The 17,444-nt window shown below is 42.9% G+C and overlaps 1 protein-coding gene across 1 annotated transcript in view; it reads right to left on the minus strand.

Moving 5' to 3' along the window:
* Positions 1-2,620: 2,620 nt before the first annotated feature.
* LOC102841522 (deoxycytidylate deaminase-like) overlaps positions 2,621-17,444 on the minus strand; it is a 43,742-nt gene continuing 28,918 nt past the window's right edge. Inside the window, exons 4-6 of the mRNA XM_006834422.1 lie at positions 5,839-5,955; positions 4,329-4,425; positions 2,621-2,699 (exon numbers count right to left, since the gene is read on the minus strand). Coding sequence (XP_006834485.1) covers positions 2,621-2,699; positions 4,329-4,425; positions 5,839-5,955 — 293 coding nt within the window. The remainder of the gene's footprint in view (positions 2,700-4,328; positions 4,426-5,838; positions 5,956-17,444) is intronic.

Genomic DNA, 17,444 nt, shown 5'->3' on the forward strand with positions numbered 1-17,444 from the left:
ATCGACAGCACTTAACGAGATAAACATCTGGATATTTTCTCAGAAGGGGCCGATCCCTGGAGAAGTACCTCACGCTTGGTAGAGGGTCAGCAAAAAAGAAGACTCTTAACAAGCTGGATTGCAAAAATGGGCTGAAACAATTGTGAAGACGGAACAGGACCAGGCGGCAGTGTTTCATTCTGTTGTATGTGGGGTCGCTGTGAATAGGAACTCCATGGCATCTACCAACACATTTGTGATATAAAAATCACACATTCGAGGCTAACAGGGCTTATTCACAGCAACATAGAAATCTGATGTTTTCTTTAAGCATCTTTCTTTCTTGGTGGCTGAAGGACTTAACAAATGGTCACATGATTGACCACTAGCTTGAGAGGTTTGTGGTTCAAACCCACCCAGAGGTGCCTTGGAAGACAGGCCTGACGCTCTGCCTCCTAGAGTTCACAGTCTTAAAAACCCTAGGGAACCATTCCGCTCTGCGTATGTGGAGTTGCCATAGGTCGGAGCAGATGTGACAGAAGCAAATCACACTGATTTCTTGTACTGGTTATGAGTCGGACTGCTGACCTCGAGGTCAGCAGTTTGAAACTACCAGCTGTTCCGTGAAAGAAAGATGAGGTTCTCTGCTCCCATAAGGATCTACACCCTCAGAAACCCTATACAGACAGGGTCGCTATGAGTCAGAACTGACTCCACAGCACACCACCACACATACCACTGAAACCTGTGAGAGCTGGAACTAGACTGGACAGCCTTGTTATTCCGGGTCTTGCAAGTTTTTTCGCCTGAGACTGGGTGCCCTCTTACCACTTTTATATCTCTAGTTTTAATGGAAAATATTTTCGTTTTCCGTCTTTAACAAGTTCTAGCTTTCACAGAACTTATTTTATTTTGTTTTTGGCATTATGGAGCAAACAGAGATTAAGAGAGAAATGAATTAAGAGAAAAGAACAGATTTAGAAAGAAGATAAGATGATAGGGTGGCAAGAGGAGACAGAATTGGGGATTGAAAAATACACAAAGCCTTTTCTTAACATTTTAAATCTGGTCCACATGGAAGTATCACCCATCACCTATAGGGAAAGCCTACAGCATAAGTTATCTCAAGTTGTTCTTTGAGTATTTAAGACATGTATACTGTGCTTCACAAGGGGCCCTGGTGACTGTAGTTAAGCGCTCAGCTGTTAAACAAACTGCAGGAGAAAGCTGTGGCAGCCATTTCTGTAAGACTGCAGCCTTGGAAACGCTATGAGGCAGCCCTCCTCTGTCCTCTAGGCTTGTTCCGAGTCACAGTCAACTCAATGGTGCTTCTGGAGTTTGGGTTTAGTGTGCAGAGATGACAGAGTTAAGTATATAATTAAAGTAGCATAAAAATGAACATAATTCAGCATGGTAGATTTTAATAAGGTTTTAATAATATTGGTAAACAGCCAAATTACAAAATGCCATAAAATATGGAGTACAAAACCTCAGAGACAACATAAAAACTCACAAAAATACAAGAACACTTGGAAAAGGTAATCATCTTTAGGATAAAGAAACCACTTTCTCAACAAAGATACTGAGCATGTTTAATAAAAATTAAATGAGATTAAAGACAAGGTGCACAGCGTGCATCCCCCCATCTCTCAGTGATTAGGACGGTGTTATGTGCCTAGAAGGCGGCTCAGCGCCACTCACCAGTAGATCTGGAATCAACTGCCTCCAGGTGGGCTGAATTCCTCAACTTTTACTTAAAGGATAGAAATGAATTTACTCTTCCATTGTACAGTGGTCTTGGAAATAAACTGGGTTGGCCAGTGCAGGAACAAAGATGTGTTTCCACACAGAAAGGCGCACACAGAGCAACTCCACTCAACCAGGCACTCTTTTCCAAAAAAAACACAAACAACGCATTATTATTCAGAGCAACTAAGTGTAAGAGCTCCGTGTAACAAACAAACCAAAAACAAGAGGTAAGAAACAGAAGGCCCCGCCCCCACCCTGTACCCTGGCATGTCGCACAACAGCAGGAGAGCAGACAATGCCCCAGGTTTGGTTCTGCGTCTCATCTGTCAGGGCAGCTGCACCATTCTATCTAGGATTATTGGTTGTGGTGGGGGTTCCCCTCAACCTCCTACAACAAATAGTTTAGCCCTACTGTCATTTGGGCCCTATATCCCCCCACCCTCAAGGGCTCTACATGCTATGCTTCATTTGGACCAGATGCTCAAATCAGTGAGTCTGCTCATCACCACTAGGAACACAACAGTAATCATGTAGCTGTTCTTCCAGCACATGTAGTAGTGCAGAGTGGCTGCCAACATGCTGTAGATGGCAGAGAGCTGGCACCCCTCTGCAGAGCCACCAGTATCCCAGCAGGCCGGGGGCCGGCAGAGGGAGGGACCCTCACCTAGCCCTGTGTGACGCTCCAGCAAAAGGTACTATAAATCAATAGTTTAAACAGATGCAGATGCCACGTGACAAGAGACAGGGAGGAAAATTTGAGGCTTTATATTCTTTAGATGTCTATTTTCGAAGCACTGGCTATTAAAAAGTTATGTGTAACTTCAAGATGAAAGGCATTAGCATCTTCTTAGAAGAGGATAATCCCAATCTTCTGGAGATTTAACGATGTAACTCACTGAAGCTTCTGACTCGGTCGGCTGTTAATTGAATCAAAGTCAATGACAATCTTGCTGCACTTTGGCGTGAATTTCCTACACATGAAAAACAAAACAAAACAAAAAAACACAAATTATAGAAAAATATTATCTGGTGGGTAGTTAAAATAATTTGTTTACTTTGGCTTAACCTACATTTTCTGTGGGGAGAAAACACTTCCCGCGATTCACTTGATATTTTCTCTCTATAGGAGCCAATTATAGTGCACCATACCGAGAGAAACATGGGCCAGAAAACATGAACAAAAAAAGATGCATGGGGCTGCTTGGTTTGTGTGTTCCTTGGCTATCTGAGTTCATGAATTATAGGGGAGTCACAGGATTTCTAACAAGTTAGTTGCACAACATGACATCGGATTACTAGTTTCCCCACCAGATTCATCTTATTTTCTAGGAAATTTCTGCAGCCAACTTGGGAGTAGCTGGCTCTAAAGAGACAAATAGTATATATTCTTTTGTCTCTGTACACAGCAAAAAAAACAAACCAAAACAAAAACAGCTAGCTTTAGTGAGGAATAATTTTAAAAATTGCATTCTAAAACCGCTGAAGTAAAATAGAGCCCTTATACTTTTTCATTAACGAACCTTCTACAACAGTTGAGAATATTTGGTGACTGAACATACTCTTGTAAAGATCAGTAATTAGAAGATTACTTAATAATTTGGACTTGAAGTCCCATAAAGCACAACAGTTTAGTTCAACAGATTCCTTCCATATAAATCCAATCCCTAATGATGAATACAAAGGGGGAAACAAGCTCTCTATTAGGATAATCCACTGCTGGCCACAAAACCTGAAAAAGGAAGTGCTTTGTTAAGCTTTACAGTCTGAAAAGAAAACTCCACCAGGAATCAAAGGTGGTTAAACTTACTTGCAAGTAAAACTTCACAACCTTTGCCTGGCAAAGATAATCATGAAAATCTAAATTATTACAAACCTCAATTTAAAATGAGGCTGTCAAAAAGAATTCCCAGTGTTGCAACCTGGCAGCTTACTTTTATCCTAAATCTTCTATGCCGGAGTCATTATACGCACAAAGTTTACGAAGGTCTAATGTATTTAATAACAGGAGCTCTGGTAGCATAGCGGTTACGAATTGGGCTGTCAACCGCAAGGTCAGCAGTTCAAAACTATCAGCTGCTCTGTGGGAGAAACATGAGGCTTTCTGCTCACCTAAAGATTTACAACCTCAGAAACCCTGTTCAGGGTCGCCATGGGTCGGAACCGACTCGACGGCACTTAACAACAACAACAATGTATTTAATATGGAGTCCTGGCGCTGTAGGGTAAGTACTGGACTACTAACGGAAAGGTTAGCAGTGGTTCAAACCCAAAGCCATTTCTTGGAGCCAACGCGACAGCACATAACAACAACATTAATAATACAAAACTTGAGAATTTAAAAATTCCTTACCACTAGAATAATACTCTAAGCCCTGGAAAGTTACTGAATTTAAAGTTCAACTCTTAAACAGGTTATCTATAGACACCTCTGTCATTGTTCTTAGAGAACTCTATCACTAAAGTAAATACTTCGCTTTGCAGTTCATCAAATTTAAGCAGCTACTTACTTCCAAATGTGGGAGCCAAGCATACAAGGTGTCAAATGCTTCTTCACAGACTTTCTTTCTTACCACCCTTCTCCCCAAGTTCTCCATGCTTACCTGAATGTAACCCCAGCCATATCAAACATGAGCCTCGCAGCGGTTGTCTCTTCGCTATCATGGTATTTATCAGACATGAAAATAACTTCTTTGATACCTTAAAAGGTAACAATGGAAACCCCGTTAGTATATGCAGATACAGATAGTGCAAAAGACATGCAGAAGCAGGTGGAGCCCATGTAGTGTCTATGATGAATTACTTCTTCAGAGTGTGCTTGCAGACAACGTCCAGTTACTGAAATATAGATCTGCTGCTTTCTAATATAGCAGAGGACAGATTATATTTAATCTGCCCTCCAGTCTTTATGGGTTTTTTTTTTTAAACAAATGAAAAGTGAAAACATGTCAAGTCAACGAGATCCGACTAACAAATTTTCCTTACTGCAGGCAATCAAATATTCTCTATTCACAAGGCAACTGCTCTCAACTCAAGAGGCTAATGGGAGGAGTGGAGAGTGTCGGCAAACTTCAGAGATAAGTACCACTGAGCTTCTAAGAATGACTCTGAAGACCAATTCAAATCATCTCTACAGAGAGCATATCTGTTTTCTTTTCCTGATCCCACCAGGCAGTGCTAACTCGAGAGCCAGGATTCCGGAGGCTTGAGCCACCAGCCTGCACTGAAGCTACTCTTCCACAGCCTCTGAAGGAAGCACGAGGAAGTGGCTACTCAGAGAACCCACTGCTTTGCCGATCCACCTCTCGTCGCCCACCTCCATGATGGAGGTTGGCCGTGGAAAGTTCTAGAAGGATTGGGCAGTAACAGTAACAGCAGCACCAAGGGGGCTCACAATACTAGCAGATGGAGGCCTTTAACTCTGACACTACACAATCTCTTCTTCTCAGAGATCCACGGGGCTCGTGACAAACAGCCCTCCAAAACACACATCTGGCTAAACATGTTAAGTGTTTAAATCTCCAGCCGAGAGTTTTATGGAGATAAAGTGCAACTGAAACTAAGATGGAACGGTGTGAAAAAAAGGTGAAATATTTAGAATGCAATGGTATAGATTTATGGTGACCATAACATTAGAAGAAACCAAAAGCAGTACCATTGAAATCTTACGGCATTTATATGCAAAGATATGTTTAGATCTTCAAATATCTACCATGTATTAGATACAAATTAAAATTTCATATTCAGACTCCCAGCTGACCTTGTTTCTGACAGAAGTTCATTTCTCTCCCTCCCCCCTAATCTATGCACAATATGTCAGAGAACAGTAAATTGACAGTAATTATATGCAATGCTGGTGTTGTTTTTTGGCAGCTTGCAGTTTAAGAAGTTGCAAACTAAATTAAAAACATGCTAAGAATCACAGAGGATGCAATTAGTCTTAGAATACCTGGCACCATTCAAAAACAAAACACAGGAAATACCTTGCAAAGTTGATAGTGCAATTAATTTCGATCTAAACAATAGCAATTTAAGATCAAACACATCTGCAATGGGCTACTGATGAGCAGGCAGCAATGCAAATGTGACAAATGAAAACAGCCGGCTTCCTACCTGCCTGGATGATGAGCTTAGCACATTCATTACATGGGAACAAGGCGACATACATGGTGCAGCCTTTCACGTCGGCCGAGTTTTTATTCATAATGGCATTCAGCTCAGCATGGCACACTGTGGGTGTAAAGGAGAAAGAAAAACTTGGATTGCAGCTGATAAAGAATATACAAACAGTGTCGGAGCTTTCCATTGCCCCCTCTGAAATAACATGTAATAGACTCAATTAAAAAGGAAAAAATGATTACAAATGGCAAGTACTGAGAATACCAAACGAGGGCCAAGTGGTCTGAGTGAGTTGGCAATTAGCAGCACAAGTGTTAACCGCAGCAGCTCTGTCTGTTACGCACCTACAGCAGCCAGGAGGGGCCAAGGTCAAGTATCTTCACCCACCCTAAATGTAGCCATAGCTCACCGCTCCACAAGACCCTGGGGTATTGAATTGTCCATATAAAATGGCTCATTTGTGTGTTGATATGCACACACAGGGATATTCACTGCAGCTGTTAAAAGGGCACGGTACAATTTTAAGAGCAAGGAAATCAAGAACTGAAGCTGAGCATTTCTATCCCGAGGGATCTGATTCACCTCATAGTTCACACAGATCAACATACAGACACATGGGAGAAAACTGTGGAGTATAACCAGTAGTTTGTCTTTTATAAGAAATGCATTCATCCACTTAATGACAATGGGAACACAAGTTTTTGATACACTGATCCCATTCTACCAATGAGGCAAACATGCATTTCAGTCAAGGGTTTGCCTGAATTCACGATTAAAAGGGCACAGGGCACCTTGCTCTCTGCTCCCCTTTCAAAGCCCTCCACATCATCCTAGGCCCTGTTTTGCTAGGCACTCCCACCGCCTAATCCACCAGGACCGCTCCTAGTGAGAGAGTATTACTCAATACTCCTCACAGTGCCGCGTTCGGTTTGGATCACATACCTGTGATTTGTGTGATTTCTATATTACCATCTTTTCCATTGGTGAGGCTTCTGTACTGCCATCTAATTTTCTGGGAGTGTTAACTAAAACAACATCATAAACTCCTACTGGCAGTGCTTCTAAAATGCGTCTGTACACTGGAAGCCAAAATACTCATGAGGCTGTAGTGGGCTGGGAGTGACTCCGGCTTTGGAACGTTTAGGGGATTTCCCCAGATGATGCTAATGTGCAGGCAAGTTTAGGAACCACCACCATATAAGGCTCCTTTGGTATCTCCCCTAGAGGATTTAACACATGCTGTGCACCTGGGTTTGACTCCTTGTCAATACACCTTATGCACAACTATTACCAGAGACCTGACTATTGCGATGCTGCTGAACAGGCTGCAGCGGAGCTTCTAGACTATGATGCACTAGGAAGAAAGGCCTGGCAAGCCACATTGAAAATTGAGCCATTGAAAACATACGGCTCACAATGGTCCAATTACTGTATTCTACTAAAAATGGGACCACCGTGACTCAGGGTGCTAATCACAACAAACCATGCACAACAAGTGCTAAAATTAATATTTGTTCACTAAAATAACAAATGACTATCTAGCCATAGTAAAAATACCCAAAATATCTAGAATTATAAGTATAGGTTCTTCAAGGGTCTCCCACAGGCTTTCCAATCCACCAATCTTCTCCACTCCCCACCTTTTTTCAGGAGTTTGGAGATAATGGATAGTAGTCTACAGTCATGACTTTCATACACTTTAGTCATAACTTAGTCAATGAACATTTATTGGTACACACTCTGGGTTAGACAGGATAAAGAGATCCTGGACCAGGAACCTCACCAACTCCTTCCCTGTTTTCTGATGGAATTATAACTACCCTTGTACTTGTGCCTGAGGCAGCTCAGTTGTTGTTGTTGTTGTTAAATGCCGTTGAGTCGGGTCCGACCCATAGCGACCCTGTACAGGGTTTCCGAGGGTGTAAATCTTTACGGGAGTAGAAAGCCTCATCTTTCTCCCGCGGAGTGCAGCTCAGTTAGGCCTGTAAAAAGCCTAGAGCCCTCAGGAAATGCTGTTGTTAAGTGCTGTAGAGTCAGTTCTGATTCATAGCAACCCTGTATAGAGTTTCCAAGAAGCAGCTGGTGGGTTTGAACCACCAACTTTGTGGTTAGCAGTACAGGTACCCTATAGTGCCACACCAGGACTCCCAGGAAATGCTAGTAAGGGCTAATTTGAGTCAAAGTATACGAAGTTTTAGGAGGTCATTGCTGTTGAGAGTCTACTCTGAGTCCGTAATCCCTTTTTGCCTAGCAAAGAACTGCTCTATAGAGTTTTCAAAGCTGTGATCTTTCCAAAGTAGATCATCAAGCCTATCTTCCAAGGTAGGTCCGAACTGTCAACCTTTCAGCTAATGGTTAAGCGCGTAACCATTGATACCACTAAGAGACTTCTAGTCCTATGTGAAAATGAACAATCTCTGGCATTGTAGGAAAAGCTAAGGAAAACAAAAACAAAAACCTGCATTCAATTGGGTAACAGCCTTGAGAGAACCAATCTCACAGGCCACGGGGGGACCTGAGCCAGCCTGGTCTAACGCATACATACCCACAGGGACAGAGGACCAAGAAAGACCTCTGGTATTCTGGAAGGGCCGGTGGTCACATGCGCACTGACCTCAAAGGGGCTAACTGTGCCCCAGCACCCTCCCTAGTGACCAAGATGTTCCATAGCTGGGATTAACACTGCTCAGTGTTAAAAACAATTAGATGTAATTGTTTCTTTTATTTCCCCCTTGAGGGTAGAGACCAGCCTTCCAGGTTCTTTGCCAGTCCCTCAGAGCCCAATGTGATGCCAGGAACATAATGGTGTTAAATATTTATTGAATGAATAAAGGAGGAAATGCAGATTCTAGTTTCTGATGGTAATGCTGGAAAATACAGAAAGTCCTCTTAAATTCAAATATCAAAACAATGATTTCCCAAAATAATATTTTTTATGTGGTTCATATTAATATTCAGAACTACAGAGCTTCTGAATCTGTTAGGAAACACTCTTGTATTGTCCTCTTTTGAATCTCTAAATATCATCACATTGACTGTAATAATCTTCCTCGAATTCATCCGAAACAGTCTGGGGCAAGATTTAACATTATATGTCTTGATTCATTAATAAGAATTACCATATGAAACAGATTCTCTTGGGCAGTATCTGACAACCCTGGGCATAAAGGGTGGTTTACAGGAATAACACACTGGGTTATAAACAGACTTCCTTTCTCTGAGCTACAAAATCACAAGCTTCTTATTATTAGAAGACGAGGTCTAATGGACACAGTGAACAAAAGAGGGTGAGTGTGGGACTCAGGCACACAGGAGACTCTTAAAAGTTCACAATCCTACATATTCAAAATTGAACAATGACAAAATGAAGCTAAAGCACAGGCAACACACAACCCTGATTTCTGTCCCTCATCCCTGTATCCTTCCACTGTGGACAGGTAAATACACATTCCTCCCCAAAGCCTCCTCAGCCCACCAAGCCCTGTCTGATGAACACCAGTTTCCCTGGTCCCATGTAGTTTCCAGGGGATGCAGACTGTTAATGTGCTTGGCTTCTAACTGAGAGGCTGAAGGTCCAAGTATAAGTCCACCCAGAGGTGCCTCAGAACAAAGACCTGGCGATCTACTTCTCCCCATAAATCAACCATTGGAAACACCACGGAACACAGTTCTACTCCCACACATGCGGGGTTCCTATGATTTGGAACTGACTCAATGACAACTTGTTTCTCCAGTCCCACACCAAAGTCCAACCCAGGGAAGCACTTGGCAATTTAGCCTGGACCCTTCCTTCCTCCTCATTCCCACTCTAACTTCCACCATGCTGTCTGTCCAGGTCATGAAATCTGGCTTCGCCTCTTGCTCATTTCCAAGCTCTCCATGGGCTCTGAGGCTCTGACTGGCCGTTTCCCATCTACCAAAACCTTGCATTTCCCTTCAGACTTGATCGAGACACTACTCCCTCAAGCCCTAGATCCCCAGACTGTCCTCAAAGAGAAAACTGGACAGATTACTCTGACAAATGTCTTTTCCATTTGTTAACACAGCACAGAGTAGAGTTTCAGGACTCATTTACCTGGACTGTCATCTACACTGATCAAATAATCAGGCAGCTGCCCAATCTGCTCCAGGCTTCAGAGCACTCGGGACAGAACCTGCCTGGCCTGGGACACTCCTGCTCCTAGCCCAGCTACCCTGATCCCCACTAGGCCATGCATCCACCAGCTCCTTGTCCTCCCTCCTTGCCTCTGAAGGCAAATTTGCTAACAAGAACATCGGCATGGGGTTCTCACTTAGAAGCTGTGACCTTTAACAAGGTGTTTTTTTCTGTTTGCAGGAATCATACTGGCTCTGAGAAACTGCATTATCAACTAACTAAATAAAAGCAAACTCAAGTCCCAGTGTGGTGCTGTAGGATAAGCACAGGACTGCTAATTGCATGGTCAGTAGTTCAAACCCACCCGTTGTTCCTTGGAACCGACTCAAAAGTAGTAACCAACAACAAACAAAAAAATAAAAGCAATTTTAAAAACATAAAGTGCATCGGATTTTTAACTTCTTCCTAATGTTTCTGCTTTTCTTCCTCTGCCCTTCTTCAAGAACAATCTTTCACGAATAAAATAGACGTCGTTTGCCTCCAACCCCCCAAACGTACTCCCACCACCTCTGATAGAGCTGGCTTGTGTTTTTTCCTCTTAAGCAGACATATGATATGAGGAGGATCCAAAACGTTGAAGGAAAACTTCCATCGTCTTTTAATTGCATTTTCCATGAACTTTTTGAAGCCCCCTTGTATTTAGTCTTCATTCTGAAGAGGCCATCTCTCCAGCATTTTGGGGCCCATCTCTCTTTTCTTCTTCAAGATGAAACGATCCCATCTTCAACTGTTGTTCTAATTTTCTTTTTTTTAAAAAGTAAATCATCTCCTGACTTTTTATAATACATACATACCTCTGTTGCTGTTACATGCCCTCCAGTCTGCCTGACTACTCATCGTGACCCCACGCACAATGGAACTACCTACGCACAATGGAACTAAACGCTTCCTGGTCCTGTACCAGTCCCATGATGGACTGCGGACTGAACTGCTATAAGACATAAGGTTTCCATTGGCAGACTTTTGGAAGGAGCTCACCAGATCTTTCTTCCTAGTCAGTCTCAGTCTGGAAGTTCTGTTGAAGCCTGTTTCAAGAACAGCCCAGCAACATGCCAGCCTCCATGGACATACATGGGGCTGCATATGAGGTGCATTGGCCAGGATTTGAGCCTTTGTCTTCTACACAGACCGTCAGAATTCTAACTCTGAATTAACACCACCCTCCTCTAACCTCTAGTTTTCTCTAAAACAATGTTTTCCCAAACTGCAGGTAGGTCGCGACATCAGTTTAGTTTGAGTTATAACCAGCATTCTTTTTTTTCCTCCCTGTTTAATCAAGTGGATTAGAAGGGGAAGAGATCAGAACGCATCCCACATGACAAGGTTAATTACTGTTTCTAAAACCGGCTTCAGATATAAACTGTATTTGCTGTGTCACAAATGTAAAACAGCTGAGAAACACTTTAGGAAACCTGTTGGCCTCCTTAATGCTTACAGTTCAAGCTTACCAGCTGCTCCTCGCAAACCATTGACAGGGTTGCTATGGGTCAGAACTGACTCGATGGCACTTAACAACAACAAATGCTTACAACCAACCACTGAAACTCCCTGATTTGTAAACACTGCCAATTTCTGTGGTGTAAATACTGCCACCGTGGTTATTTTCAAGCTCCCAACATGATATGAAACATAGTTTAGAGGCAATGCCCACAAGTGGCTCTCATGCATGGGCCAGTCAGAGCCAGCTCCTCCACAACACTAGCTGGCCTCATCTTTGCCAAAACCCAGTCTCCTTTTGGTTGCAATCTTTGAGTTCATCGGCACTCTTAGGTCTTGATTAGCTAAGATGCCAGGACTCCAGGGCAGTGGTGATTGGATGTAGAATGCTCACCTCCCATGTGTGACACTGGACTTGATTCTGAGTCATGACAGCTCACGCACAGCCACCCTTCATCTATCACTGAAGATGTGTGTGCTGCCATGATGCTAAACTGGTTTTAGCAGAGCTTCCAGGTTAAGTTGTGTTAGGAAGAAAAGCCTGGTAATCTACTAATCTACTTCTAAAAATCAAGGAACAATTTTCTCAAAAGTCCAATCCCAGTGTGTGTGTGTGTTGGGGGGGGGGGGTCACTGTGAGTTGGGAGCCACAGCAGTTAACAACAACTTTGCTCTAAAAGCTCTCTGGATCACCATTCCCTTAGGGGTTCTCCTCCTACTTCTCTGTTGGAGCCTTTTCTTTCTCCTGCCTTTGTGGCCACTTTCCATGGCTTGATCTTGATCTTTAGTTCTCCTCCTATAGTCACAGACTTAATCAGTCTGTGTTGGAAAAAGGACAGCCAGAACACTCCTTGGAAGCCAGGATGGCCAGACTTCATTTCTCATTCTCCAGACATATTATCAGGAGGGACCAGTCCCTGGAGAAGGACATCATTGATATTTGGTAAAGTGGAGGGTCAGAGAAAAAGATGAAGACCCCCAAAGAGATGGACCAGCAATGGGTTCAATGTAGCAACCACTGTGAGGTTGGTGCAGGACTAGGCAGTGTTTCGTTCTGAGTTCAATTCATGTTTTCTCATATACCAGATCTGCGTGTTAAATCCTGAAATCTACATTTGTAATCCCATTTCCCAGATTCTCCTCAGACCTTTTCTTTGGTGGCTTGGGGCTTCTTTGTACTTTGCATCCCTATAATAAATACTCTGACACCTGACACCATTAAGTTAATAATAAATGTAATTTCTGTTATCATATTTAGGTGTCACAGAATTGACTTTGACTAATAGAAAGTCCCTGTCCTGTGGGGGGGAGGGGGGGGAGTTTCTTGGCTGTAACGTTTATGGGAACAGGTTGAACATCCTTCTCCTGCAAAAAGTTGCTGGGTGGGGTCCAACAGGCAACATTTTGGTCAGCAGTGTAACTGCAGCAACAGCTACATATACACCTGAGTACAAAAACTGACCAGACAGGAGATGAGTACTCTTCTCAATTCTGGAGTAGAAATAAAGATCAAGCAATCCAAAATTAACCTCAGTGTCTGGAAAGTACTCTATCTTAAGAGAGTCAAAATTGTCCCAAATGACTACTTTTCCCAAGAATATATACCTAGAATTGTTCTTCAATAGCTAAGCAATAAGCACTAAGAAATATCCAAATACAAGTATATTTGAGCAGCACAGAGTGACAAAAAACTCTTTAATTATTCCCAGTATTGTTTAAAAGGAAGAGAATCAAATGCTGAAAATATCAGATTAATGCTTATAAAGTTCTTCATTGCCAGAGGGAGAACTTCTGTTTCAGGTAATTATAAGACAATTCATTCGCTTTGGTCTTTTTCTTCTTCTTCTTCTTTTCTATTACTAACTGTCAGAATTCAGAACTGCATTAACCTTGGACCACTGAGAAGAGACTGTATAATTAGAAAACTGTATTTTTCAAATTCTCTCTTACTAGGGCTTGATTAATCCTTACTGTCTCATGTAGGCGGTTCTCCAGAAGTTTGACAAATTAACAGGATATATTCCATCCTCAGTTAGATTTAAGAGATTAAACATTTTATAGATTTGACTTTCATCTCATTTTATATAAGACTAATACAGTATCTATTTCAGTCTGAAGTATTATTTAAATTATTCAAATAGGTTTTGAAAAAAAAACCCAAAAAACAAGAAAACTTCATAATGCTAAGCAAATTCCAATTGCTGAAAAGAACTGAGCACTCATTGTACTGCTATGATCGTCACATGTTATCCGAGGCATGCCGGGAAAACACTGGGCCTGATAAAATTTGGAGTCAGGAAAACTAAGACTCCATTCCACTTACAGAAACTCTCAGATAGTTTAAAATTCTTCACCGCTGGTAGAACAGGATTTTTCTCAGACCTGAGGTATACTCTGCTGGGGCTGATCTGAAAAGCAAGGCAGTCTGCTATGGTAAGTCGGCTAGGGATGGGGTGAAAAGGCCAACAGACACAGGGTACCTGTTGCCACTTCCCGGGGACCTGCGTGCCCCCTGCCAGCGCTCCATGGGCTGGATTTTACACACCCCAGCACATCTCTGGGGAAAAGCTGCTCTGGCCCTGACTGATGACTGTGAAGGTTTCCGGGCTGCACGGCAGCCCACATTGAAAGCAAGGACAGTTCAGTTCACTGACAAGACAGAGGGTCAGGACTCAAGAGCCAAAAAGTGCCTGATCACAGTCTTCTGGAATGATAGGGTGGGAAGCTTCGCCTTCTCCTCTTTTGATTGGATTTTCACCTTCCAATTAGTAACAGACATGAAATGGGATGTTAAAGGACAAGGCTGACCTGTACATTTTAAAAAATAACTCAATGTTAATTTCTACAAGATTCTCTACTTCTATTCTGATGACAAGCTTTCCGCCACTACTTCTTGAAATCAGGGTATTTTCCGTGTGTGTGTGTTTGTGTTTACTTTTGGGGTCCTATAGGTGTAGCGCTGTAGGATAAACACTGGATGACAAGGTCTGTGGTTCAAGCTCACCTGCCACTCCTTGGAAACCCTATACAGGATTGCTATGAGTCGGAACCAACTCAAGTTAACAACAACAAACATAGATATCATATGCACTAAGTCTGAGCATGCCCCCTACTCCCCACCCCCAGCCCTGACAGTTCGCCCACTGAACCTTTCCACTGAGGGTGGGGCACACATGCTTACTTGTAACAGATCCATTCAAGGAAATGCCTCACTGCTTCTGGAGCGAAATGGGATTTCAACTACTTATGTCTTAATTATTGAAAGATATCCTGTCAGGCCTCATATGTCACTGCCAGTCTCCAAAGTACCCATCCTTCAAGTCAATAATTCAGCAAGAGCCTACCCCTAATTAAAGACTCTCCCCCGACTCGCACCATAGCCCTTACCCACGCTTCAGGTCTCACCAACCCTTGTGGCTCAATTTTCAGCCAGACAATAGACAGGTCTTTAAGGGAAACAAACAGTAACACTGGTAAGGTATGCACAATTCAGAATAATCCAGCATTTGATACCAAAAGGGCAGCATTTACCCCAGGACAGCATTCAGAAGGGTTAGGAAACAAGAAACACAGGGAGGAAGAGGGACCACTGATGTTACACTGAAGAAACTGAATTAATGAGATGAAACAAAACATGTGTGAACTGCTGAATGTGATCTGCTCTGTAAACTTACACCCAAGTCACAATCAAGAGTCAAATAAAGGCTCCCAACGACCTGCCACCACCCTAAAGCCCTCTTCAAGATTATAAAGTGATGGCTGCCCCAAATGCCACAGCAAAAATTTCTAGTAGTCTGGCCCCAAATTTTACTCTTTTACCTTACTTCCCCTACATGAGGTTTCCATACCTACAAAAGAGTAACCAGACTAGGTGTCTTGGTCTTCGAATGATCTGAAATTAAAGTGGGGTAGTGGGGAGAAAGAGAACCATACCATTAAGGCAGTAACACCCAAACAGGCTCCCTTAACAAGTCCACTCTTCTTAGCTTCTGCTCCCACCCCTTGCTCTTCCTGTCTATTCAGCACTTGGAAACTGGACTTCACTCCTTTTGTGGCTTCAGAGGCCCATAAGAGCATCTCCTGTGCACTGGGCTTCAGTAGGGAGAGAAAACGGTTTAAAACTAAGGATGTTTTACATGTTGTCTAAGTTCCGGCTGCTCATGGGGCTGGGCACTGGGGGCTGCAAGGAAAGAAAAAGTGCCAGGTCCCAGTGGACTCGCACCCCAACAGAAACAGCCAGAGTACCCCACAAACACAACCAACACTACGTTTTGTTATTAAGTTAGTTCTGACTCAGTGACGTTTATTAGTTTCCAAGGAGTGGTTGGTGAGTTTGAACCATTGACCTTGCAGTTCAAAAAACCTTGCAGTCTAGTGCATTATTCCACAGTCCCATACCAGGAGTCCTCAGGACACTATAGAAGAAGCAAAAAGTCACATGTCAAGAACATTCAGGAGTTGAGAAGTTAAATACGTAGGGAGATGGGGAGCAGAATCTGCAGGTTAATATTGTTTTTGTAGGTAAATGCATTTGGAATACAAATGGCTTTTCAGAACAAAAAGGGGTCTAATTCCTGGGGTTTGTCTTGCTCAAGTCGCAGCCTCTATAAGTGACTCCATTTACTCAACTATAAAGAGGAACAGCAATACCCTCCATAACCTCCCCTTCCCATCTCAGAGTTACAATGAACATTAAATGGGGTGGGGGGAAAAGCTTTGAGTATAAAAAAAAGTTGGTCAAATGAAGCCATGGTTACCAACAGTCGGAACTGGGCTATTTTCTTGTTTGCTGAAAGAACAGGCTCCACTCTAGCTGGTCTTCCCTGCGATGAGGACTTGGGGGAGTCCCCTCTTTCAGAGCAGAGGGACAGCACCTCTGCCTCACTAAATCACACCCCAACCAGTCCACTACATGTGCTTGGACTCAAGGTATAACTTAACTACTCTCAGTCCCAGCCCCCTGCACAGTAATGGCCTTAAAGTCCATTAAGCCAGATGCTATAGAATAAATATTGAACCATGGCAACCCCTAGTGTTAAGAGTGAACACCCTAGGGTATGGCTGATTTGTTTGGAAGTAGATCACCAAGACTTTCTTCTGAGGTGCCTCTATGTGGACCTGAATCACTAATCTTTCAGTTAGCATCTGAGCATGTTAACAGACGCATTACTGATAGGCCAATTCAATTGATGATGGCCCAGATGCTCCAGAAAAGAACCGAGTTCTAAAGGCTTTTCTTGCTTGTAGTATTTACTGGGAACCCTACTGGCACAGTGGTTAAGCACCCGGCTGAGATGTTGCAGTCTGCTTCCATAAAGATTACAGCACTGGAAACAGTACGGGGCTAGAAACAGTTTTCCCTGTAGGGTTGCTCTGAGTCAGCATTAACTTGATTGCAATGAGTTTTGGTTTAACCTTTACGGTAGATCACTAGGACTTTCTTCTTCTGTTGTTGTTGTTAAGTGCTGTGGAGGCGGTTCCGACCCATAGCGACCCTGTACAGAGTTTCCAAGGCTATAAATGTTTACAGGAGCAGAAAGCCTCATCTTTCTCAAGCAGAACAGCTGGTAGTTTTCAAACTGCTGACCTTGAGGTTCGTAGCCCAATTCATTAACTACTCCATTACCAGAGCTCCGTATTTCTCCTGTGGCACTGTTAAATGGGCTCAAACAAGCAACATTTAGGTACTCGTCAATCACAAACCATTTCTGCCACTCAAGGACTCCCAAATCCCATTAGTTTCCAGCATTGTTTTTGTTGTTGTTAAGTGCTGTCAAGTCAGTTCCAACTCACAGCAACCCCGTATAGGGTCTCTTGAGGAGCAGCTGGTGGGTTTGAACGCCTGACCCTGTGGCTCACAGACCAATACTGCTCGTACTGCACCACATCAGGAAAATTTTTTTACTACAGTGTAAGTTTTGATGAGGACTTAAGACTCTCACCCCACACAGGGAAGGTACAACCTTATGAGAGAAAGAATATGTTATCACCTTCTGTTACAACCTCT

The sequence above is a fragment of the Chrysochloris asiatica genome, unplaced genomic scaffold (assembly GCF_000296735.1).
Source record: "Chrysochloris asiatica unplaced genomic scaffold, ChrAsi1.0 scaffold00011, whole genome shotgun sequence".
NCBI lineage: Eukaryota > Metazoa > Chordata > Mammalia > Afrosoricida > Chrysochloridae > Chrysochloris > Chrysochloris asiatica.